At 39.0% G+C, this 26,912-nt stretch overlaps 1 protein-coding gene across 2 annotated transcripts in view; it reads right to left on the bottom strand.

Moving 5' to 3' along the window:
• The window catches only part of sorcs3a (sortilin related VPS10 domain containing receptor 3a), a 232,158-nt gene that overhangs the window by 29,417 nt on the left and 175,829 nt on the right, over window positions 1-26,912 (bottom strand). For both annotated transcript variants that reach the window (XM_067499167.1, XM_067499169.1), the window contains exons 10-18: window positions 25,205-25,351; window positions 20,983-21,085; window positions 18,445-18,521; window positions 16,515-16,606; window positions 15,111-15,218; window positions 13,539-13,656; window positions 13,249-13,382; window positions 10,677-10,790; window positions 9,026-9,197 (exon numbers count right to left, since the gene is read on the bottom strand). In XM_067499167.1, the coding sequence (XP_067355268.1) occupies window positions 9,026-9,197; window positions 10,677-10,790; window positions 13,249-13,382; window positions 13,539-13,656; window positions 15,111-15,218; window positions 16,515-16,606; window positions 18,445-18,521; window positions 20,983-21,085; window positions 25,205-25,351 (1,065 nt within the window). The remainder of the gene's footprint in view (window positions 1-9,025; window positions 9,198-10,676; window positions 10,791-13,248; window positions 13,383-13,538; window positions 13,657-15,110; window positions 15,219-16,514; window positions 16,607-18,444; window positions 18,522-20,982; window positions 21,086-25,204; window positions 25,352-26,912) is intronic.

Raw genomic sequence — 26,912 nt, 5'->3', positions numbered from 1 at the left:
CTTCATTTGTAACACTGCATTAGCATGGCGGCTCTGCCAAAATGCACAATGAAACCAAATAAATAAATCTGCCGCTCTTCTCTTTCTGGCTTTTTTTCCCTCCTTTTATCTTTCGTTACCTGAGTCTCTTCTCTTTGTGCATCTGAGTGTGAAAACACAGGAGGCTTGGTTGAGGCTTCTGGGGATATTTCATGTCACTTTGCATAGAAAATATTATCTTTGATAAGTCACTGGAGAAAATAGAGCACAGCTAAGAACATGGTATGACAGTGTGGGCATTGTTATGAGCCGTAATGAGCTGGCATGCGAACACATCTCGGGGTTGGTGGCTTGCATGTCACTCAGCTCGTCTCAGTGTCTGCTGTCCATTCTCTGTTTGCATTGGCTCACTGTATCAGCCACAATAGGATTCACTAATCTGCATGATACTGATGCTGACCCATCTCTATAAATGTCACTCTTTGTGTGTGTGTATCTCCCAGAGCTAAACGGATCCAAACACATCATGACTGGAGCCTTGAGGATGGGACACCAGTGTTGGTTCGCAATGAAAGCATTGTTGGACACGTTGACAAGGGTTTGGATACACAACACCTGAAGCTACAATATCAGCGCGATAAGCGACAAAAGACAAACTCTGCAGCTGTAAACAATTGAAGAACAGTGTTTTGTGTGCTGTACAAATAACCACAACAGAGTTTGTGTTGTTCTTTATCAAATATGTTGAGCTATGTTAATATTAAACATGCAACATGTCTACTGTAACATAGGGTCAATTCTCTCCATTTGTAAGGAGGAATCCAAACCCCAGAATTACAGTTTTTCACAACAGTCAGAACACTCTAATAGAAGTGTGCAAACATACAGTAGCAGTTTGGTAGAATTAGTTGGCACAAAGACACATGATTGTGTTTAGGCCCAAAATGAACAAGGTTGGGTGTAGCAAAAGTAAATATTTTTGTTTTACTAAAAATCATTCAACGTATGTAATATCAGGTAACGTCCTTGTGGTTACAGTAAACACTAAGGTTGAATTTCCCTCTACAGTGGAAATTCTTTGTTGACCCAATCACCTACTCTGGCCTCCTAACCCTTGTGGTGTCATATTCACTATAGTCCAGTTATTAAATAACTTTAAAACGTCTTTGTTGGTATATTTCTGTTGTTTGTACCAATGACATACTGTACACTGTATTTTACAGGATGACAGTTTTTTCACTTCCTGTGTCAACTCTAAAAGTGAAGTCCCAGACTTATCTTTTTATAACACAGGGCCTCCAAGACTCACATCTGATTGTCATCCTATTAATTTAAACACCTCACTTTAATTTCCTTGTCAAATTACTTAATAATCCTAGAAGTTCACATACATTTGCCCCCAAAAAATATGTAAAATTGGATTATATTTTAGATTGTTTGATTAGGTTACCTTATCATGAAAAATCTATGGGTGTTCACAAAGTTTTAAGCACCACTTTAAATATAGTCTTTACATAATTTGCTTTTGACATCATACATTCTCTATCCCGCTTTACAAAATGTTTTTAATTGTTTCTTGTTCACAGTGTAGTGGGGGCAGGGATATGTCAGTGGGTGACCTGATTTCCACATGTCCATATGTTGAAGTGTCCCTGGATAGGACCCTAAACCTCCTGGCTCTCCAAAATAAACCTCGGGTGCTAAGGCCAGTGCAGTCTGAACACCTGCCCCAACTCTGGCATCTGGTGTATAAAAATGTGCCAAATATACACCGACCTCTAAAAAAAAAATACCAAAAGAGAATGGAGATGTGCAAATACAGTACGGGAGTCAGTTTGAGTAAGTAATAGTTTGACTTCCTAAAGGTTTGGTGCTGCTTGACTTTTGTCATGCAGTACTAGTACTTATGTCAATCTGTGTAAAACAATCCAGGTGTATTCAAGTCATCCTGTTTCTATGTTATCTTTTGACTTTGTTCTGAATTGACATGTCTTGTGACTGCACACATTCCACTTTAGCTTGGTCAGGAAAGAGGCCGGTGTTAACTGGGGTCAGAGATGCTACAGAAAGCTGGAATGGATTATCAGTGAAGTCGAAAACAACACCTTGTAATCCTGCAGATCTTTGAACCTTGATTCAGTCACAGCTTTCTGAGGGTTGTTGTTGTAGTAATGTTAGAGCCGTCCTGGATCTTGTGTTGTGAAAGCTCTCAGGCAGGGAAAGTGAACAAATTACTGCCATAAATAAACAGCGTGTTTTATTGTTTTATTGTTAAATCTGATCAGATAATGCACATTGCATGCAAAGGGGGGCAGTTTTCCCCAGTGTTCTACTGCTGTGACTTGACCAAGTCAAGACAAAACATATGTTTAATTATTGTTTTAATCCTTGCTTTTTCATTTTTACTGTAGTGTTTGCAAAGTGGTGTCTGTTAAGACAATCCTTTAGTGACCTTCCTGGTTTCACTGTAACCAGCTCAGCCCTTTACGTCAAAGGAGTTAACAGATCTGAGACTGCAGACTGAGGGATGTGTCCACGGCTCTACCATTGGATAACCAGCTCGCCTCATTGACTGTGACCAAGACTCAATAATTTGTCTTGCACACTTGTGACAGCTTTCAGAATCAGCAATGATGCAGGGCTGTGAGGGGGATGAAGGTGCCAATCTGTACAACCAGCTGCATTATTTTTGGAATTTTTCTTTGAGAACAATGTTCTTAATGTTTGAAAGACGAGCTTCCTGGTGAGCAGCGGAACTGGGGATACAGTTGGATGCAACATAATATTTAATGCACCCAGCTAGTACAAAAGTACCAAATTGATTGCAGGAGTGTAGAAGGTTTGTTGATAAGGAAAAGCTTTTGTCTTATGTAGCTTCTAATGGCCCCTCTGGTTTCCCTGCTCCATGTCAGCCTAGGGAACTTGGTTTTTCCCATTGGTTTTAGGAAGTAGCAGAATGGTCATCACTGACATGAGCCCCACCTGTGCTGTTAGACAGGGAAGCCTTAAAAAACTGGCCTGCTCAGCTGTTTCTCTCTTTCTCTTTCCCCGTGTGCTAATTTGGTTTCAGCATACAACATTCGTCACTCATTCACTTACATCACTGATTTCACAGATTTTCATACAGCATTGCTTTATGGATACAAACCTTTGGCTCTATCTATTTTTTTTAATTTGAGTTCATCCCCCTCTTTTGCCTAAGCTTTAAGCTAGTTCATGGTAAAAGGAATAGTCTGGCAATTGGAAATACTACTTCTCTCAATATCCTCTAAAAAAATGCATTTCTGCAATATTCATGGAATTTAATATGTGGCTTCAGTTTATCTTTCAAAAGTTGCCAGTTTTATTCATAGTTTTTTGGCTACTTTACACTTAGGCTGTATGTTGCCCACGGCCTGCGCAAAGACCAACTGGGTACAAAATAAACCAGGGAAAATACTTAATTACAAGAAAAGTTTAAATTAGTGTATATTATTTGAAGGTATATTAAAAAAATTACAACTGTAAAAGTTTACTGTTTTTGTCTTTTTATTTTAGACTTACACAAAAGGGTCAGTCACTGTATCACTTCTTTTAATTCTCCTATTAACTAATTTTTGCTAATAGTGAAACAAACTAATATTGTGGGTTGGTTAAAAAGAAGAACCACATTTAATGTTTTCGTTCTCTCATGTTCAGTTACAATGTTGGTCAGCAGGTGACTCCATCCAGCTTTTCAACTGGGGCAGAAATACCAAGAATTAGCAAGAATTAGAACAAATTGTAGAACAGTCTTCCCCTTGTTTCTCTAAAACAAAAAAGTGGCTGATTAATTTTGATAAAACAGTTCTTAAACAGGTCACGAGGAAAAGGAAGCAATGCAAGTCCAGTTGAGCTTGTTTCCCTCGCACTGGTCAGTATTAAAGTGTAAAGTGATATCATACACATCAGCCACACAAAGAGGAACAGCGGATGGGACCACAAATCTAATCTGAACACGAAATTACTAAAATAAGACATTTTAGTAGTTATAAATAAATCCTTTCAAGTGCTAACACCTTAAGGGGACAATTAAAAAACTGCAACAAAACCTAAAAAAATCTATTTTTTTCTGTGGAAAACAAAGAGTATCTCTCTGATGAACAAAAATGAAGCATGCTGTCACCAGCGTCTACCCTCCAACTTAAGCACTAAGCTGGCAGGGCTTTAGTTACTTGAGCTCTGCCAGCAAAAGTGTAGCCAAATCTGATTCATGACAACACTGAACCAAGAGGGAAGCATGTTTTTTTCCATGGGCGGGAAGTCGTTGCTTACACTCTGACTCACCACATGATCTGTCATACTTATAGAAAACAAAATGGGATGATGCACCGAATGCACATCATTGCAGGCTTTAGGATAGCAACATGGAAAGCTGCAGCCTCAGAATTTCGACATATAAAATAATGCTATCAGAAACATTTACCAATTATTTACTACTTTTAAAATTCATTACCTTCCAGTTTTTACTTTTTTTTTTAATCCTAATTTAAAACAATTATGCCATTTTTCTGAGGAGCAACTCAGCGATGCAAAGTGAACTTGGGGCAAACTAAGATGAAAGTTGAAAGACCTTTTTACACATATAGATTGAGCTAGGTGACATTTACCAAATTTAACCCTTCTGAATTTTATGTGGAAAATTCATCATGAAATTAGACCATTTTTATACAGGTCATTCTCATTCCCAAGGTGTCAGGATGTACAGCTTTGTCCAGTCCCCTTTGCGTTACATGCTGAAGCTTAGGGTACCCATTTGTCTCAGTGTTTGCTGCTTGGAGCTGTGAGTATAGTACAAGGAAACTCTGACACTTAAATATTTGATGCTTAAAGCAATGACGTATTATATTAAGTGAAAGTTTCATTGGGAGGTGGACTGTATGGTGGATGGTACAAGACACAACACTTTTCCACACGAGACCAGACTCTAATGTGAGACATTGTGCACTTTAATGATGATCTTTACACAAGATGGCACATGTGCTTACTATAGCAAGGAAGCACATGTGTCTTTCCTGTGGTGTTAAATGGTGGCATCCTATACAGATGTCAAAGTGTACGTGTAGTTTCAATATCAGACACAGTTGTTTCCATAGCGTCTCCTGGAGCATCCGTTAGTGTCGCCGAAGGGCAACTGTGGCATCAAAGTAATACACACAACGTTTAAAAAAGCTGCCCAATTTGAAGCCTTAGGAAGCGTCATTAGCTGATGCTTTTGGCCTAACATTTAGGAGCCTGTCATCATTCAGAAATTAAGATAACCGATTCCAGGTTCTGCGTGGGAAGTGGCCAGGGCCCCCCTTGGCATCCCCCTTGGAACCACCCCTGCTTATAAGAAACGTATATGAAAATGACTTGTGTACCAACAGTCCTGTAAACTGACTGTGAACAGGAATTGTTACACTAAAAGCACATCTGCTATAGTTATACATGACTGCTGTGTTTGTTGATGGGGCTTCATGTCATGTTATGAGAGGTAAAGCAATGGGGGTCGACAGATCAGTGTAGGAATTCTGCTGTGTTCACTCTGTTCCTACCTGCTGGGCAGCTAATGCTACTTGTCAGGAAGCACAAACAGCAGGAGATGGATTGGTGTGAGGACTTTTCTGCTCTATCTCTGCTGAAGCTGATTTAGAAATGTCTGTTCTGTATTTAGAAGACTGCGTCGGAAACAGCCCATGTGTGGGATAACTGCTACTTTTTTGAATATGAATGAGGCAGGTGGTGCAGGATTTTTGTGTTTTTTGTGTTTTGTGTCCTTTCATTAAAGGATAAGTTCACAATTTTCCAGTTGTGTCTTAAAACAACAGTCAAGTGCAAATATAAAAACTGAAAAATGTTTTGCTGGTTGTAACCAGTCCTCCTGTAACCACAGGCTTTTAGGAGATCCCTCCAAGAGATTCTTTGAGTGAAACTGATGGGAGACAAAATCTTTACTTCTCCCTCTGTGAAAAAATGCATTCTAAACTTTTTACAAAGTCCAAGGATTAAACCTTAAATAAAGGTTTATTAGTTTCCTTTAGCTTCCAGAGCGTCAGTCTTTATAGTACAAAATTCCCTCATACTACAAATCAAGAGGGATCCACTGTCCATGGAAACATTTTTTTTTTTATCTTAAGAACTCATTAGATTAAGTTTTAAGACAATTTAAGATATTTTGCACATAACACGGACCACATATTGAGCAGCCTGAAGAGGAAGAATGGTTGTAGCAACAAAACCCGACTGTTTTATGAAAGATTTGAAAAGAAAAATGTAAATCCTAAAAACACATGCAGAACAGCTAACGTTCCAATATGCAAGGTTGCTAAGATGCATGCACAAAGGCATATAGTTAAAGGCAAGTACAGCCTTAGGGCAACATATGTTTGGATGCAGCCCTAGATTCAAATGTCAGTTTATGTAAGCCCCTGACAATGGCATTCACCAGAGACGCTGTCGAGTTTTACGGAGCAACAGGTTCAGCAAGTAACTATCATTTTCAGTTGCTTTGTCATTGTAATTATTTCTACAATAGAATCGCGCAGTTTGCATTTGCATTCCACTCTCACAGAAACTTTAAACACCAAACCATTTTAGTGGTACAGAGAAAAAGCAAATATGTAAGTGTCTCAAATTCCCCATGTCTTTGTCTTTTGATGCCAAATATGGAAGGGCCAGTAAATTCTTCATGAATTGAAGGAGATTTGGTGTAACTGAAGCACAAGCCAATCACATGGCTGCCTAGTATTTATTGAGTTTAAGATTGAGCTGCTTTTTACAAAGCCCATCTGTAAGTGTAATTATTTTGTTTTGTTTTAGTCAGTCATAACTTATCATTTGCAAAAGCACATGTCCTTTTTTCTCCTAGATCACTTCCTTATTTTTAAGTATGAACGTGTGCCACAGAGTCATCTAGTCATTAAATATTAAGGCCATTTGGTCTCCCCAAGAAATACACCCACTGCAGCCTTCATGAATATAAATTAAACTTTGAATTCATCTTGAGAATTTTCTCAGATAGTCAAACAGGGTTGATGCCACAAGGATTATTTACCTCACCCTCCTTCTTTATTCTCCACTCCCCCACTCACCAACCCCTTCTGCAAGACAATCCTGCACATAATGAAAGAAACAAGCCTCGATTCCTCAAGTCATCACACAGTAATATGACAACTGGGCTGAGACAAGATCCCTGTGGGAGGTGCACTTACCTTGAGCTGGTGCAGTCGCAGGAAAATGCTTCTGTGCTTAACACCACAAAGCTTCAGAAATGTTTTGGGGCAGCTTAGTAGGGACCAGCCTGGCAGGTTTGGATACAACATTCTTATTCAGCATCTGTGGTTAGGTCTTTAACTTCTGCCACTGACTCTGAACTCTCAGTGTTTTAAAATGACCCACATAATCTAAGTTTTTTGTGTGTTTTAGAATGAGGCTTCCCCTCCTAGAAATGAAGACACATATACTTCAATCACGCTTCAGGGTTTGTGAACAATGTCTTTGCGCCTTATAGCTTTATAGCAAAGCCTCTACCGATGTTTTGTGTCACAAAACGGAACTACTAAACTGTTTTGCTTCTGTATGAGTTGTTGAACAGTAAAATACTCATCAATCCATTGCAGTTAAGCAACTTTCACTTTGGAACTTTGGAACAAGACAACTTTCACTTAAAAGAACAAAAAGAAAAAATCTATAAAGGTAATAACTTTGTGAAACAAAACAAACTCGAGGTAACATTCTAGTAACTATATATTTTGATGCTGCCGATGTCAGTCGCAACTGTTAAATTATTTTAAAATATTCTTGAAAATCAAGTATGACTGTTAGTATCTTGCGCTTGAGACTTCCAGCTCCGCCTACCTGCGAAGTTAGCGAGGTATCTGGCCGGAGAGCGAGTACATACACACAAAGGCAAGATTGGGTCTGATGCCCCAGTACTAGCTGTTAATGTCATTGGCACATCCCTATCCTAATGAATGTTTAATGATGATATATGAACATCAACTACTGTTAAGTTTTACAGACCAGAACATCCCTGTTTTGGATCTTCTGTTTTCAGGATGCACTAGGCAGCTAGTTCAGCTTTTCCTGTTTCCTAACATTCGTTCTAACGTTCTATGCAACTAAACAGCAAACACATATATTAATGTACAGAAAATAATGATTGGTTATGTTGTTTTTGAATAATAAAGTCACAAGGAGGTTGGTTTGCATACAAACAGCACAACTGTCACACCACAAATTCAAATTTGCAGAAGACAGAAAACAGTACATTACTGATATGTTCAGGATCAACTGTCAATACCTTCGCACTATTGGAATAGTAAATATAATCCAGTTTTAATTATAATGTGTATTTGCATTTACATATTAGTTGTATAGAAAATTATTATTTAGGACACTAGGTTATTTTAGTTATAGAGTGAAAAAAACGTCCCATCCAAGTTACCTGGTAGCTGTTCAGAAAGGTCAACATTGTTGTTACCCTGTGTCTGCTGGGTTTAAAATGATAATGTTGCTAATGAGATGCCCAGAACATCTCAGAGACCATTGATACAGTGCAGAGTAGTAGTAGTATTCTACTACTCTATTAGTAGTTGCTACTGCCCTACCAGTACGCGTTCTTGTTCTTAAATTGACTGTCCAGTTATTTTGCTGCTAACCATTACAGCTGGTTCTGTAGTATACAGTTAGCTTCCCCATGGGAATACGGATAATGGGAAGTGACACCAGGCAGTATGGGCCAAGTTGTACTGAAATTTATTGAGGGTTATGGTCGTCTGATCCAAATCTTGACCATATGGTCTATTATGTAGGATAAATTGTAGAGGTTCCAGGGGTGCAGGCCAGGGTTTTCATCTTTTTATTAGCTGCAAAATCATTAACTCCAACTTGATATATTTTGGTATATTAAGGCAAAATCAAACATTTTTTAAAACAGCTCATGACTCTTAAGTGTTGAGCAAACTTAGTTCTATAAATTGTTGCTTATGAGAACAGTTATCTACTAAGCCTAATGAAAAAGTCCTGAGAGTTGTTTTTTTCTCACCTCATCCAGATGCACCAGAAAGGTGACGTTGTTTCCCAGGTTGACAGTGAGTTTTCCATCCTTAGTGGTCAATAGGAGTCCTTTAGGAGGTCTGTTGGGGCACTGCTGTTTCCTGGCTGTATACATTTCTTTAACTCCTTTAGTGCAATTATTCAGCACCACCTTACGGTACCTTTTGAAAAGACACAAGTCGAAATATTTAGTTTAGTTTTTAAAAAAAAAAAATTTATTCTATGCTGCCATTTCTAGGTCAGCAAAGACAATACTTCAGTTCTTAAAGTATTCCCCTAGGTGATACATGAGGTCAGGTTTATATACAGTTTGGTTAAACCTAAGAGTGGTGTGCTGATATAATAGTGTCTGAACAGCCTCTCTGTGCAAAAACAGACTAGATGACAACTGACACAAGCAACACAAACTGTGTCAGAGGCTGAGACTGCAGTTCAGTACTGCAGTACTGAAAACGGCACTCCCACCATGATTAAGTTTAGCAAGGTGCCTGTCTGTTGCAAATCCTCTAAAACCAAAGAGACAATACAGTACTTCTTCCTTACAAGTACAAAGGATTAAAAATGTGATATAAATTAAATATAAATAATTATAGGTAATTACTGAACATAACATAGTGGATAATCTGTTAAAACAAGCTGAGTGGAGTGAGTGGTGAAGTAAAAGCAAAAATCCAGTAGGGGTCTAAGAAACTGGGTAGCGTTTTGGATTAATTAAACTAAGGTGACTAAATTAGCATTACCTAAATATTAATAATACGCTTTTTGAGTGCCAGATTCACCAATCTGACCCCATTCATGATATATGCTTGACATTTCTCAAATATGTAATAACACAATCTAATGGAACATTAATTTGTCTAACATTAGATTAAGACTAACTTGATTTTCAGAGCTGACATTAATGAGAAAGCTCCCTGACAATTGTCTAATACTGACTGACCATGGACAATTAAAGGTAAAAGAGACAGAATGTCCCACCTCAGAGTGCTAATTTCCTCATTACAAACACAATGAGGATTACAAATGGGTAAAACCATTGTATTAACTGACTGTTAGATACATCTGCACAGATTTCCTGTTATATGTGGATCAGATTGTGGTGGCTTGTGTGGCTTTGTGAGCCCCAAAGGGGGTAAGCCATGGTGTGACACCCAGGTGGCTCATCCTCTGCAATGGTTCTAAGTGATCTGTTTTAATCGGAACATACCTGCTTTGTATTATGAATATTATTTGATGAATATTTGCAATGCACATGTGTGTCTACTTATGGGAGCAATATATCTCCATGCCCAAAGTCCTGTGATCTTTTTCTTCTATTTTTTTGCACACACACAAATATAAAGTGCTAATATGTAAACAGAAGTTGTAAATTTTTGAGAGGAATCTAATTGAAACAATTTTAGAAGTAGAATGTAAAGCTTAATCCATAGAAGTGTTTTTAAGGAACATTCCTATGAAAAATATGATAAAGCACCACATACAGTACCGACCATCACTTCCCCTCATTACTGCTGTAATTAATTAGAAATTAGCTGTAAAATCCTGCTTGAGCTCCAAAATAAATACTCCAAACAAAAAATTTATAGTATAACTATGAAATCCAAAATAAAACAATAAAGGAAAAGAAAAACAGTCCTCACCCTGTACTGTTGAGGTAGTTCTGACCCTGGCTGCAGCTCCTGGACAGCAAGGATGGATTGAACCAGAAGGCAGGCCGGCAGTTCCCATCCCCGCGCCGCTCATATCCATAATCACTATCACACAACAAAGCAGAGGTACGTACATCACCAGATCAATATCAGCATGTGAAAAGGGACATACTGTATTGTCATACGGTGTTTTTCACATCTTATCTACATTTTTATAACTGGTGACCAGGGAACTATCTGGCACAAAGAGGCATCGTTATTATGTATTGATTAAAGACCCTGTTGACAAATGCACCACAGCAGTGTGAAGCTGTGTATGTGTGAAAACACACAGAGTAAAGGCAGGTTGTTAATAAAAAGGATGACTAGTTGTGCGTGCTAAGTTTTTTCCAATCAGAATATGATTTAGCAAAGCAAAGTAAGCAAGTGCCCATTGTAATATCGTTCATGACATTGATTTAATTCATTAATTACCAAAGCATGAACAAATAAACAAAGCTAAAAAGCCAGTGGCTGAGGAGTCCAGTTTGATTGTGTGACTATGGTGGTGTGAACTATTCATTAACAAGCTGTCAAGGCAGATTAGCTGCACAGGTGCCTGTGTTCAAAGAAGCAGAAGGTCAGGATGAGCCCAGTTTGGGACAAAAGAGCAAAGATTATATTTAAGAGCTGGATTATGCACAAGAATGATAAACACGGTGAGCATGCAGGATTTGGATAATGGCTCAACCTTTCAATTATATTAAATATATTTATATTAGTTTTAAAACTGTTTCACAGAGGACAATAAACAGGCCCTGTAACTTCTCAGAACCTTCCCAGTCATCATCCTAAAGTTGCAAGGCAACCAGCAGAGTCACTGTGCACTGGGACTACTGTAGGTGAGCAGGTAAACTTCTTTGCAAAATTTGGGACTTTTCTATAAAGTGTAGAGGTTCACTTTTCAGCTTGAACCTTAGTTGAATGAGCTTTGAGTACTTTGTAGACAAAGCAGTAAAAGAATTGTATCCTTTGCGAGCCGTTTCCAGCTATGCACATTTTATAGCAGACTAATAAGTGTGCACTTGAGCTGAACATGTGGCAAAATTCTTCACATCTCAAATTAAGTTAAAGGATTTGAGCTTTTTTTATTCTGGTATTCGTGTTTCTTTTTTAATCCTCATTTTAGAATTTTAAGCATGCACAAATTACTCCTTTGCAGAAAGAGCCAGAGCAAGAGACACAGGCAGAAATCAGAGTCAGACATCGAAAGAAAATAAAAGTTTACAGTAGTTCAATGGGAACCAATTAGCACTCACTCCTTGACCTTCTACAAACACTATTTACATAACTGCCGGATGATGGCATGGGTTTTCTTTCTGTTCCCTGTCATTACAAGATAAAAAATACAACTGTTTGGGATTTGCATACAAATTGAAACTATTTACTCCCTCCCCCACACATACGTACACACACAGCGCAGCTTGCAGCTGAGACAAACATTAGCAAATTGCGTATAACGATCCCACAATTATCAGATTATTGGAAAACACCCCACCCAAATGAAATAAATTGATGAAAAGCATGAGTAGCATATGCAATGGATTCCACTTAAATAGCTGAAAATTGGCCATCAGGATGAACAGTAGGGGTCTGTACCAGCTTTTGCACTGGCCACAGAAAGTGACATACGCCACCTGCAGCTAAGGAATAAATCCTTTTCTTTACACATATTCCTTTTTAAATTCTCACATTTATCTCAGATTAAATTCTCAAATTTACCGTAATTCTTAAGGGGTCATTATTTCCCTTTTGTTAAGTCTAAATTTGGATATTTTACTATGAATGTAGTTTATGCAATACATGCATATTAGTGTGTTTAAACTTCCTCCTTCCTTCTTTTTGCCCATATAAAATATCTCCCTGCATCTAGCTAAGCTCAGATGATGTCATATGACAGATTTTTTTTATCCGCAGGAGTTATATAGATAATGTCATCTGGATGAGTTCTGGGAGAGTGGTTCAAGCAAAACTACACTGCAGCTGTGTCTCACAGTTCTGACAGTGTCCCTCAAAGGTTGCAGCATCCAAATTGAGACACAGCTTATAACCTCTATATCATGAGTATAGAGTTGACATCATCTGAACTGAAAACTGAAAATCTGAAAAGCACCTGAAAACATTTTTCCAGCTAGAACCAGAGAGATATTTTAGGCCATTACGAAAATGTGTTAAATAGCCCAACTCAGCTTTGCTAAAGTGTGTTGAAATTTAAAGTTTTCTCAATGTATTTCTATAAGATTTATGCTTCATGAAGATAAACTTGGATTCGTCCTAAAAAACAGTATTTGAGTGGACTAAATGACCCGTTGAGTCATTCATACAACCATTTACAGTTGTACAGAGAAGCAGTATAAAATATTTGAATTTATAAGATTGCCATAAATGTATGGTAGTTGGTAGTGTTAAAGAACAAATGCTGCTGGTAATAAAGTCCCTCTTTCGCAGATGGTAGAGAGAAGCATAATCCCTCTCCATGAGTATGACAGAAGGAGCTACTGTACAAAGACAAAATTTATCTTACCATTCGAAGTCATGAGCTCTGCAAATGCAGGACTCAGCTGAGAGGATTCTGGAGTAGTCCTTTCCCAGCATGCAGTAGTTTCCAGGCCTGCGCTTCATGTAAATCTGTTTTTGTCCCATCACACATGGTTCACCCTGTGGGCACAATAAGCATCATTAGCAAAGTTGGGGGAGTGTTCTCTTTTTTTCTTAACACAGTTGGTGGTACATATACATGTTCATTACCCATTACTGTACCCTGTGGAGGGTTGTAGGAAGGGCTTGACATGTGTAAAATGTTTTTATTTTTACCTGGTTGTGCAGATGCCAGGTTTGATAGTCTTCCTCCGTGCATTTCCTGCTAAAGATGGACTTGTAGTCTATCTTGATGAGCTGCCATTCGGAACGGTGGCTGAAGTGGCCAAAAAAGCTACGTAGATAAATGACAATGAAACTAATTTAGTTGCTTTAAATTATAAGCCACACATCAACCATTTTATTGATATATTTGGTGACTGATTATATATCTATCCAAAGTAATTGCTAGTATGAAGTCAGTTAGGGATAGAAACACAATGTACTGCGTGTACTTTGAAAGCTAAATAATGCAATATTTGCTTATGGTCCTTTCTGTAGAAAAAATCTAAACATGCAGTCAAAGACTTCTGTGACTCAAACTTAATGGACAGACTGGCAGGAGTGCAGATTTCCCTTTCTTACTCTTCAAATCAACCAGAGAAGGCCAATCATTTCTGCTTGTAGGAAGTCATCCAACCTCATTTTCCCTGGCAATATGCCCATTATAACAGCACCACAATGGCGGAAAGAGTTCTGGACCTTCCTCATTGTCAAGAATAGGTATAAGAATAGGTATAATTGTGGAATTGTGGAATTGTGGTATAATTGTGGAACCATCATGGTTTGGGTTTAGGCACAAAAAATGGTGAGGCTTAGGCACAAACACTACACAGTTGGGGTTCATGAGAAAAGATTGTGGTTTAAATTAAAATAAGCACTTTTCCTTAATGTTCCAAGCAAAGAAGACCTAATTCCAGTCTGAAAGTCATGTGATGTGCATCATGTGACACATGATGTGACATTGAGGAAACTGATTTTCAGTTTTTGAAGAAAACTTTGACCCTGATGTCTTTGTGCTGCCATTGTGGTGCCATTATAAGAGACCTCATCCACCATTTTGGTGCCAAAAGAGTGCAATTTCAACAGGTCCCTACTGCACTAACAATCCTGTGGGTCAGGTAAAAGACTAGGAGCAAATGACCACTGTGGGTGTTGAGGCTAAAGGATTTGGCATAAACATGTGGTTAATGTTGAACAGTAATGGTTAAAACAACATATTACACTAGACCCTAACTGTCTAAAGTCTCCAGTGGGAAAATCATGCGACCATCCAACCAAACATCCTTCCTAAGCAGACTATCTGGCAAGAAATACACTCTCATCTGACTTTTTATGACAATTGTGACAGCCACTACGGATGCCAATCTCAATATCCAGAGTGGCTTGATCTCCAAAAGCTGCAGAGTCCACCTTTAATGTATAGACATACTTTTGCCTTTGAAGCCACATCTTAAGGGAGTTTAAGGGTTAGCAACAGTCCCATTAACAAGCAATTTGCATATGATCAAAACCGTTTGTCATGTGATCTAATATTAAGACAGTAGTGACTAACAGTCAACATGACCCATTACCTGCCCCTGAGATAACCGGCTAATGAAGACTAAATACCACAGAGGTTTGGATTGGTGACTAATTTAAAGGTTATTGGTCCATCTAGCCTTCGGATAAAAAGAATATATAATATTGAAGACTTCAGGTGAAATACCGTTAACATTTCACTCAAACCTAAAAATTTTCTGGACTTACGTCATGATTTGGTTCTCGGCCCCGGCCTCCACCAAGACTCCATCCACGAACAGAGGCACTGAGGAGAAGCTATGTTGGGTCCACTGCCTCCCCTCATCAAAGCTGATCCTGTGTGTTTGTGTGTGTCAGAAGACATTCCCATCACAAACTCAGCCACAGCCATGGCACGGAAACAGACGCTTTCTATTAGAGCCTGGTCATAGGGGAGGGTTTAGGTGGGGATCAGAATGACTGGCTTGTCTCAACAGACAAGTCTCCAAGTCTCTGTGCAATTAGCTACTGTAGCGTTGGGTAAATATCAAAAGACGGAGTATTTAAGAGATTTTTTGGAATCTGTCTCTTTTGTTATCAAAGCATATATTAACAAAATTTCAGAGCACCTGAAAATAAATAGATATTAAAGAAATGTTGTAGTGTCAAAAAGCAAACAGACAGTGTCACGGGTCGTGGTTGAAGTCTACAACTGGGTGAGAAAAAACAAGACCAGTATAGAACTGTTTCATGTTTGACTACAAAACTGAAGAGGGAAAACGAGACAGCAAAAAATTGGACAGCATTCATCATCAAGGCCTCGGACTCTATTGATTCTGACAGCTTATCAACATCTGTGCTGAGGTGAGAACAACTAGAAGTACCTGAGTGTGACATGGGTTGAAACACTGCTGATGTCTGTGCTCGGCAACGTCCTCCCCCCCCCCCCCCCCACCCCCCCACCCCCACATTCCCCACATACACCCACAATGCTGCCTTTAACATAGTCCCACTGTTTTCATTTGGCTAAAAGCACTGACAACAGAGAAAGTATTGACATGCACCTATTATGAGATTCAGGCTGAGGAAGTGTGAACTTAACACTGGCTGAGAAAGCGATACTGTTCCATAGTTGTTGTACATCGGTCGTGGAGATACACAGCTTCCTTCTATCTGTCATTTTTTTCCCCATCACTCTTAAATTGGTTAGAAGAAACCCAGCCAGGCTCCACTTCACTGGCTATAAAACTAATTTTAAAATTGTTGCAAAAGCGACTGGAGAACAGATCTGGTCTCACTTGGATTAGCCTGCATGAGGCAAAGCGTAGGCACCAGACTTGGCAGGAGGAAGCCAACGTGTTAATGAAATCACTTAAAAGGAGGGGGGGGGGGATGGGTTCAGACTGCTGGCTGTTAATGATAAGTGGCTTGAAAAAAAAAATCTCTCAAATTAGATTGCCTATGAGTGTTTTTTTCCTAAGGGCCATAGTCAAAGTGCATCACTAAATGGATCGAGTGTCACACATAATATATACATGCTCATTTTTTTTGGACCATAAGGGTTGAAGTAACCTAAAACACTATAGCTGAAGGAAACTGGAGTAGTAATTTAAGGAAGGAAAAGTATCCAAAAAGTTTCATAAATGTACATACCACAAGTGTCTAGTTGGCACAGTTGGTTGTTTTACGGCCACAAGGGCCCCTCCTTTATCCAGGAACCACACATTGTGCTCCTCTTCAAAGATCTGAAGGGACATGCAAAACTTACATTTGAATAATAGTAATAATAATAATATAACAGCCACAAAATTTTTTCACATAAAATTGTTTTAATGGAATCCTGAGATATTACAGTAAATACAGTTCCCTAAATTACACTAATAATAGGCTATAATCAGAAAGATCAACATGCTAAAATTGTGTGCAGATACAGTGACTTTGTAAAGTTTTCAGACCCCTTAATGTTTTGCATATTTTTATTAGTAAATTATGTTTCAATTGAATACAATTCTGTTGTTTTCCTATGAGTCTACACACTATAACCAATGATAAAGTAAATACATACTTTAACATAGAATAATTTGAGTTTAAATTTGGGTCATTGGACCACAGGATCTTTGTCCTTTAGAGTTGTGAAAATTGTGAGAAGTTTGACACAAACACTTACAAAAAGCTTTTTACAACTTTTCTTTTTCAAACCCTTACAAAATCATTGCTAATGGTCCAATTGAGTGGTACTGAGAGTCATGGTTCTCCTGAAGTTCTATTAGATTGTCAACTGGTTTTCTTAGTCACCAAGTTCCTTCCTGTCTAGTTATTTACTTCAGCTTGATGGGAAACTCTAGGAAGTGTCGTGGCGGTTTCAGATATCTTACATCTTAAAATGATTGAAAGGACCGTGCTCCTGGGACCTATCAATCCAGCTTGCCTCAATGGGCTCTAGTCAAGTGCTGACTATGAGTTGGACTTCTACAGTAAAAGGTTCTAAATACTTTAATTTATTTTTTTCCGTTTAACAAGGCAATAAAATGGGCATTTATGAAGCAACGTAGTCACTTTAATCAGTGATGTTTTTTTAAAACCAATTACTTGTTACAACCTTTACTGAGACGAATTTGATTTGTATATACCTGCTCATAAGTAAGGTACACTTATGGCACAGCCAATGAACTGGCTAATATCTAGATTTTCAACCAATACCACATACCAAGTTAGATAATTTTTTGGGGTTAGTAGGTTACAAACCAACAAACTATGATTTATCAAATAATAACACTTGTGTTTAGGCTAACCTTGACCAAACCAAATTGTTAACCCAGGATACTTTAATGTTTGCCAAACACATTTTGAAGGAGTATTTTACACCTTTTTCTTTTAATTAACCTAGAAGCTGATTAGGTAGATAGCTAGCTGGCTAAAGCTGATAAAATCTGCCAGGTTGCTACAAAGAAGAAACTTGTCTTGTAAATGGGTCATTTGGCTCATCCTAGCAGAAAAAAAAAAACAAAAAACGGTGTTTCTAACAACGTTAACAATGGCTACGTTCTATTCCACTGGCACCACTGACTACTGACCCCAAAACTGGAGCTGCTAAATGGAATTCAGCTATCATAAATTTTATATTAAGCCCATGCTTTTTCTACTGTGACATGTCAAAAGATGTCATGTGAAACATACCTCTTTCACCCCTCTTTCTAGATTTTACCCAGAGGAGTCCATGTGAGAACACATGGCCCAGAAATTACCGGGACTTTATCCTGCAAGCCCCCCAGTACAGAGTCCAGGTAATGTCCATGTGAGAACTCAAAACGCTGGCAATGCTTCAATGATGCTTTTTTTGTTTGTTTGTCTCCCCTATTTTCTTTTGACTCAAACAATGTCCACCAGTTTGAAACAACTCCAAACTCTCTGGACAATGTCCAGAGATCCTATGTGAAAAAGGCTTAGAGGACATGGGGGCTTCCAATGTTCACTAAATTGACACGCCAATGCAATGTACATTTGGAAAGTCAGTAACTGTTGTCAGCATTTTCAAACTGTAATACAGATCTGTCAGCTGGCTTGATCTTAATGTGAAGCTCACCTGTCTCCAGCTATTGCCTGCATCCGATGATATAAACATGCCCACGTTGTTGTAAGACAGCTCTGCCCCAATATTTCCTGTAGTGGAAGTGCATACAGAATATGTGACTACAAAATACAGTGAGATCACAAGGATAAAGACCCATATGTGTCCATCCATGCTGCCAATCACGCCACACCAGTGAAAAATTTATTCCTTTGGCTTGATTCCCAGATCAGTCTTTCAATTCATGTGAACACTACAAAGAGGACCCTGGGTTAATTCCAGTGGATGCTTGCATTATTCAGTCAAGATAATGTGAGATGTGGAGGAGGGCGGGTGCCTCCTTCCCTTTGGCAGTTTGTTCGGGAGTGATGCAGTCCTACACAATGCCTCCAAAGCTGTCTGTGTGTGTAGCAAGTCGGCTGGCTTCTTCTGTTCATCTGCTCTAATATCTTGGCCATGGCTCAGTAGATAGGCATGTGTTTGATCTGGATGGTGTTTGTCATGTTGGTGAGATGATCTCTGCACCAGCTGATGTCTTAAAAGGCGCAGCAGACAAAGTGAATCACAGCGCCAAAGCAAAGCAAAGCAAAGCAAAGGCTCGGCCAGCAGCACGCGCACACAAGAAGACACACTGTGAGGGTCTGGCAGCAGAGATGTGTTTATTCACCATTTACAAACACCTAAGACAAAACAGACTGATCTAAAGACAAACACACACACACGCACACACGCACATGCACGCACACTCTGCTAACGCATTTATTTTGTCTTAACCCATCTCTCTCTGTTTGTTGCAACTCTTTCAAACACTTGCAGGCACACAGACACTGCAAAACATTGACTGTTGCCTTCTCTTACACACATGCATAACTGACTGTTTCTTCATCATTAGCATCATCATCATCATACTAAACCGGTGGAAATGTGATCCACTACATGAACACAGAGGAGTCAGATCATTGCTGGATCAAGTAGTGTACTGGATGACTGAGAGGATCACAGCTGTTCTTAGGTCTTGCTTTTTAGCGACACTGTCTTTACGCAACACATTAACCTCACATTGGTTTTGCTCGTCCAAATGTGTATCAAACAATTCAGCAGCAGCTATGAGTTAAAAAAAAAAAAAAAGCAACCAAAAAACTTGCTGAACTCATCGTCAACTTCCTGTATCTACTTACTTGGTACTTATGCTGTTTTATCAGCTGTGATCTCAGTATATATCAGTCCCTCCAGGATTTGTCGGACCTTTTTTTGTGATTGTTGTGGCCTAAAACGCCTAATTTCGCTACAGCTTTTCCATTTCAAATAATTGATGTTTTAAAATTGTAAGGTCATTTAGATTTCACAGGGGATTAGTTTAATTAATTGTTGCGGTCGCAACATAGCAAAATTCTGGAGGGACTGGATTATTAACACTTTGAGTTTTGCCAAAAAATGTTTTTCTGTTTAAGTTGTGGGAAAGCTAAAGTTCAAGAGTACGTCATTCTGTTTTCAGCCAGAGATGACTGGGCTTGAGTCTTCCCAGTTATGGATAATCTTCTAAATTCACAAACTTCCCATTGACTTCTCTGTATCAAAATATCTCTCTACTTCCTGATGAAAAATTCCTTCAGATGACTTCACTTGGAGGAACCTTCGATTCAGGTTATGTCATCGTGGAGTTTGTAATCATGGTCAACCTGCTTCTCCAGAGCTGCCCCAGATGACATCATCTGGGCTCCTAATAATGAAAAACTCATCCTGGTGATGTCATCTTGAGGAGTTTTACAGGTAGAAGCAGAGGAATATTTTTATGTAGGGAAGTCAACTGAGCGCAACTAACAACGCCAACTGAACCAGGGTGGCGCTGACCAGGACCAACTAGGTCCAACCAATCGTCATGACTGAATCACAGTTGGCCGGCTTATACTTATTTTTCTGTGTTTCTAAGTTTAGTAAGTAAGTTGTAATGAGTTTTTTTGGAGGGAGTATATATTAATATTACATAACTTTTATTCGTAACTTTGTACACTACTCATTGCTGTCAAAATAAATTTGTATTATTGTGATGCGTTACTAGTAATGCGTTGCAGCCCAACACTGACAATGATGCATATATTGTTGCTGTTGTCTATACATGTATCGAAGGCCATACTCAGTTGAGTTACAGGCTGGTTGTTCCATGACAGGACTTTAGCTGATCTGGCAGGTCCCTGCTCTGGCTGGAATGGGATAACGCTGCAATGAAGTAGTGAATACAGCACTAACTTGGTAATGCCCCTAAGCACCATGTCTGCAAGCCTGTTGAAACATTCATTTGAAGGCCAGTGGACCAAACATGCAGTAGTAAGGCGATGATTAATTCTTAACTGAGGCAGTTGCCTGATTGAACTGGCTGATCTAAATATTGACCAGTATCTGTCTAATAACTCCAGTGTAACCAACTTGAAGGGGAATGGCTGGAAGCTGGCTGGATCTAGTAGAAATATAGTACTGTATTTATGTACAATATTTTATCTATGTACAATTTCTTTAAAATGTATTTATTTTACAATTTCTGGCCTTTTGTCTCACCTGCAGCAACTATGATCCCTGGTGCAGAGCTCTTGGTGGATATCGTTCCTGACAAATAAGGATTCTCTGACATGTGCAGCTGGAGATGCAGTGAGCAGAAAGGCTGGAAAAGAAGGAAGATTGAGAAAAGAAGGAAAAATGAACTGTGTGTTCATGTAAAGAAAACAAACACATGCAACCAGAAAAAATGCAGAGAAAAAATCTCTCTCACTTTTTCTGAATGGTTGATAAATTACATTGGATCAAATTTACCATAAATGTGATTGTGTTCTACTCTGTGCGCATGGTTTTATTTCATTAAAGAACAGGTAACGAGACGACAATGAGTGTTAATATTTAGTTTGAAAGTGATAGGGTCAGAATGAAATTATAGAACAAAAACACGAAAGCCAGAAAAAGCCAGATTAATTAGCCTCCCAAAGAGAGGCAACTGTGCCACCATAAGTTTTGCTAATTGCATTTAATCTGTCATTAATACAAAGTGCGACGGAATTTGCATTAAAGTATGAAGCCAAGTCTCCGGGGCATGCACACAACAGAAGACAATTACATTTGTTCAGCGAGAAAAAAAAAAAAAAAAAAAGAGAGTGTCTGCTTTCATCTTCGCAGCAGACAGCGTGTCACTGGTGTAAGGACATCAAGGGCAGTGGGACTGAACAGGGTAATCAAAAAGAATCTACGGCAGTAATTAAAATGTCACATGAATACGCAATCACAGGGAACCTGTAAGCCACACCGCACAGCCCTGAAATCACCTCTTAAACAGCGTGAATCCTCCTAATGTCTCCAACATGATTCCTCCTAACAGTTGGCCTGTTAGTTTTACTTGCAGGGAGGCTGTGTAATGAGGAAGGAGACTCTGTCTGCACATGCAATAAATCGGGATCTGCCAGTTTAGTGCCTTATCTGCCTCATTTTTTAAAACCCAACCATCACTTCCCGAAGCACATGTCATTATAAAAAGTTTTCACACTGGATGGTTCCAATAAAGTACATGTCAAAACTAAGCCACAGTTTTATTGTTATTTTTTATTACTATTTAATTTTAAATTGGCCTTTTACAGAAATCACAGTGCAATCAAAGGTTTAATGGTGGTTGATAAATTATTCACCATTACTTTGTATAAGAAGTTCTGACATGTTAGAAGCCTTTATTAGATAGCCCAGGTCTCAAACATCAGTATTTAGTGTATTTTGTTCTTATTGATCGAAACGATTTCCAAATTAGGTGAAGAGTTTACGGCATGGGCCTACTTACAGAACAAAAAACTGATTCAAAAACGTGCATGTGACCAGAAAGAAGACTGGTCCATGCCCAGGCCGAGCAAAACAGATCTCAGTAGGGTAAGTTAAAGATAAGTGTGGGCTTAGAGGTCTACACAGTTCTGAGAAGCCCAGCATCTGTATTTCTCTGTGAGTTCATGACAGCACATTTTGGATCAGGTCTAATTAGCCTCAGAGATGTTTGGGTCGGGGTTCATCTGTCTTCAGGCAGCCCTTGAATCATGTCTGTCTATTTTGAAAATAGTCCAAATCTTTGGACCACTAAAACTGCAGTCCTGCACTAAAGGTAGTAGTAAACTACTCTTAAACAGCTTGAAAAGTAATGAATATATATATATGGGTCGTGGTGGTGTGGGAATCCCTTGTGCATAAGTCTTATTTACAGTAATTCTCTGAACCAGAACATTATCACAGCACGAGCCCACCTGTTTTCTTTGCAGTAACACTTTTAATTTGCTGCAATAATCCAATGATTGTTTGTGAGGCTACTGACAAAAAAAAAATCTTTTCAGCACTTTTAGTGGGGAAGTCAGCTTGAAACTTTGCTTACGTTAATAGCCAGACTACTACATATTTTGGAAAAATTACACATACTTATAAAGTAATGTTATTTTACTTTTCTTGTTCAAGGTGAAAGATGCCCATAATTCAAAGCAGTAAAGGCCTAAGAAATCCAGAATAACTATGGCGTGAAGAGAGAACTAAAGAGAGACAACTAAAGAAACACAAAGAGCTGACTTTTGACTCTTGTCATGCCATTTAATAGAGCATTATCAGTTCTTATCAGCCCATAAATATCCTTTGATAGGTCACCATCTACCTTTTAATGTTGTGATGAGGTTATATCCAGATGACAGAAATGTGTGTGCAAAAACAGTGAGTGACTGTTGATGATGTATTTGAAAGTCTGCTTAGCAAAGCAGTAGGCTTTCAGCAGCTTCTTTCCCACTTCAAACAGACAGCAAGTGTTTGTACTTTGTCAGTACCTTCAGGATTTTGCATTTTTATGATTGCTGCAGCCTAAAAATTGCTGGTTTCACGACAGCTCTTCTTAAAGAGTGTGATGCATGTTGCAATGTTTTTATGATGTTTTTCGGTTAGTTCATGCAGAATTCACTCAGGGAATGTTGCAATCGCAAGATAAGAAATTCCAGAAGGGATTGTTTAGTATTTTAAAGTAATTCATTAAAATCTTTCCGTAAATCGTTTTTTGTGCATAACATTAAGACACTTGTAGTATTTTGTGACAGCAACAAGAATGTTTGGACACACCATAGTTGATAATTAGAGCCTTCTGAACCTACTCAGTCGATTAGACATTCAAAACATTCTCTGCCTACTAGGAGAAAGAAGGACATCTACTGGACATTAATTATAGGCTCATAAGAACTGACAACAGACCATTGAAAGGTGTGATCAGGGGCAAATGAACTCATATGAACTGTGAACACTAAAAAGTCCCTTTTCTGTGTTGATACACTGCTTGTTCCTCTATAACTCAGTTTATAAATTTAGTTCATTCTCACATCAGTAGACCAGTTTGTAGTGATGGAGAAGTCGAAGCTTTTTGAAACGCTGAATCAACATAAAGCAATTGTTGAAAATGGTTCAGTGTTGCAGCCCAACAGTTTAAAATGGTGACATGTGCTGGCCAAGTGGTTAGTATTATACGACCATGGACGAAATAAATTATAAATTAAAATCAGGAAATAAGATACTTTCAACCTGTCATTGTTATTTTCTTCAGTAAAGTCTGTATTATAAAATAAGGTCACTTTTAAATGGACATTTAAATGCAGGATGACAAGTATATCTGATGTTCAAAATTAGACCTTTCTGATATGAGTATGAAATAGAAAAGCTTAATTTAGTTTTTTTATTTTGTGTAGTTTTTGTACTGTAGTGCAGCATCTAAACATTTATTGCGATACGTGTTCTTTAAAAGTTTGATACTTGTTTGAGTTGTCTGCTTGTGGGGTAACATCCCTACTAGTTTGTAAACTTGGTTCCTTTTACCCGTGGTTCGGTTTGCTTTCACACATAAAAGTGAACCAAGTGAACCAATATGCATCAATACAAGTCAGGCAAGAAATGTAAGGTTTGTTCATTGGTTGAATAGATCTGTTAAAACTAAACACAAGAAGAATCTCCTGTTTTGCTTCAATCTTCTTCTTTTCCTTTCGGTTGTTCCCTTTCAGGGGTCGCCACAGCGAATCATGTGCCCCCATCTAACCCTGTCCTCTGCATCCTCTTCACTCACAACGCTTCTTCGTCTTCGACCAACAGTAGTCCAATTTCCACCGGTACCCTGTAGGTCAACAGCACCGGTGGCGGTCGTTGTTAACCCGGGCCCCGACCAATCCGGTATGGAAGTCATTGTCACGATTCGCATGTTGATTTGGCATGTGTTTTACGTCGGATGCCCTTCCTGCCACAACCCTCTACATTTATCCAGACTTGGGACTGGCACAAGAAGACACTGGCTTGTGCCCCCTTGCGGTTGCATTTCCTGTTTTGCTTCAATGATGAGTCCTATTAGTGCAAAATTGGTATGACACATTAAACAACTGTGCAGTTGTCATTTGCTCACAACCATGATAATTGGGCAATATACCAAGCAAAATACTGTCAGCAGAAGATGAATATACTTCAAAAAAACATCCTGAAAATACAACAACGCTTCACATTCACACTTTGTAAAGAAGACTTGCTGTCAACTGGCCATTTAGGAAATATCTGCTGTTTAGTTGTGAGTTTAAGACCAGACCGACAGGTTGTTTTGGTCAACGCCAAGGAGGGAATGAACTGTTCAACTAAACAAAGACTATATGTGAAAACATCCTGAATCTCATGATGTACTTTTGCTGCACATGAAACACGAACATCTTTCTTTATATTCAAGAGACAAAAAAACTACTTCCTATACACACTATCTTACCAGTATGCAGTGTATGTCGTTTCCATCCAGGTCAGTAGCAGGGGCCTGCAGGAGCCTCCAGTCCCGGCCTTTATTGTAGGTGATGTAGGTCTTCACCTGGTTGTCCTGCCTCTTGTTAGCGATCAACACTCCTTTAATTCCTGCCACCTGATAGACACAGACACAGGTTGAATCTCATCTCCTAATCTTGCTCTCTTATTGCACACCAGCCTTTTATATCAAAGGCTGGCACAACAGTTCAGTTCTCAGCTACAGATAAAAAAAAAAAAAACATACCCAGTGCTCTCATCAGAAAGGGCAGTTTGTGTTTTGAGGCAGCAATCTTCACAATACCAGTTAAATGCAAATGCCGTGCTTATCCTTTCTTGCGGTCTGACAGTCTGGCAGACACCATCAGCAGAGCTGGCTGCATTTTCTTATACCGTGCTAAGTGCTATCTGTAATTATATCCTTACACGTCTCAGCAATCCAGGCCCTACAAAAATGATGACGGTTGAGAAGGGTAACCTTGTCTGTTTACTTCCTGTGAGATTGAATCACATGCGTAGAGACACTCATTCAAACACACACTTCTCACACTTCCACAACCCTCCATGCTTAGTTGTCTCTCCAGGATTAGGTATATCCCTCAACTAAACCAAAGCATGATCTGCAATGGAAAGGACAGAGTCACTCTGAATGGTTGCCATAGTGAGGGGCTCCAATTGGATGTGTTTCCCTCCCTGAAGGGGCACGTCTGTGTAAGTGGCACTAATAGGCAGTGCATTTGACATTGTCATAGAAACATGGTGCTCAAGATGGATGCAGCTAACGAGGGTCCTCCTGTCCTTACCCAGCCCCACCTGTCTATCAGTGCAGTAATTATTTATTACTTCCACCTCCTATATCACGCACTCATCTGCATGCAAACATGGAGGACCACTCGCCCCCCCCACTAGGATACATTTCTCTCTATCCATCACTCACACACTGACGCAGACATAAATATCTGTTCTATTTGCTTTACTGTGGTTTCAGCTTATTTGACCATAATGTAAAAGTAGTGAACAGTGGAAAATCATATTGGATCTTAATAATTTTCCTTAAGCCTATTTTGATACACACAATCTTGCTAACCCTACCAACTTGGTAATACGGTATTCAGCAGGGTACTCAAGTGACTTCTTGCCATACAATAGGAAAAGGACCCATTCACAGATATTCAACTTGCTTCTTCTGGATCTAGTTTGGGTAGTACGTGTAAATAAATGCCATTAAACGGCCCTTTGACTTCCTTTTTTTTCCCCATGAGTTCAGGGTCGCCACAGCAGTTCATCGTCCACATGTTGATGTGGTACAGTTTTTTTTTTTTTTTTTACGCAGGATGCCCTTCCTGACACAACCCTCCCCAATTTCTACCAGGCTTGGACCAGCACTGCACAGCTGGGGATGGGAATAGGCTGTTAGGGGTTCAGTGTCTTGCCCTGTGACACTTCGACATATAGGGCCGGGGATCGAACCACTCACCTTGTGGTATGTGGACGACTGCCCTTACTAACTGAGCTACAGCCGCCCCTTGACTTCCTAATATTAATATATTTCTTTGCTCTGTTCTGTGCATGACTTTATGCATTTTTTGACTAAATATACAAATGAATAGGAATTCAGTTTATTTTACAGTGCTAGATAGTTTTTTAATTTGTTATTTTCCTACATCTATATGATGTAA

This window comes from Channa argus, chromosome 3, assembly GCF_033026475.1.
Source record: "Channa argus isolate prfri chromosome 3, Channa argus male v1.0, whole genome shotgun sequence".
Taxonomy (NCBI): Eukaryota; Metazoa; Chordata; class Actinopteri; order Anabantiformes; family Channidae; genus Channa; species Channa argus.
Note: the sequence above shows the minus strand (reverse complement) of the source record. Positions and strands in the feature narration are given on the sequence as shown.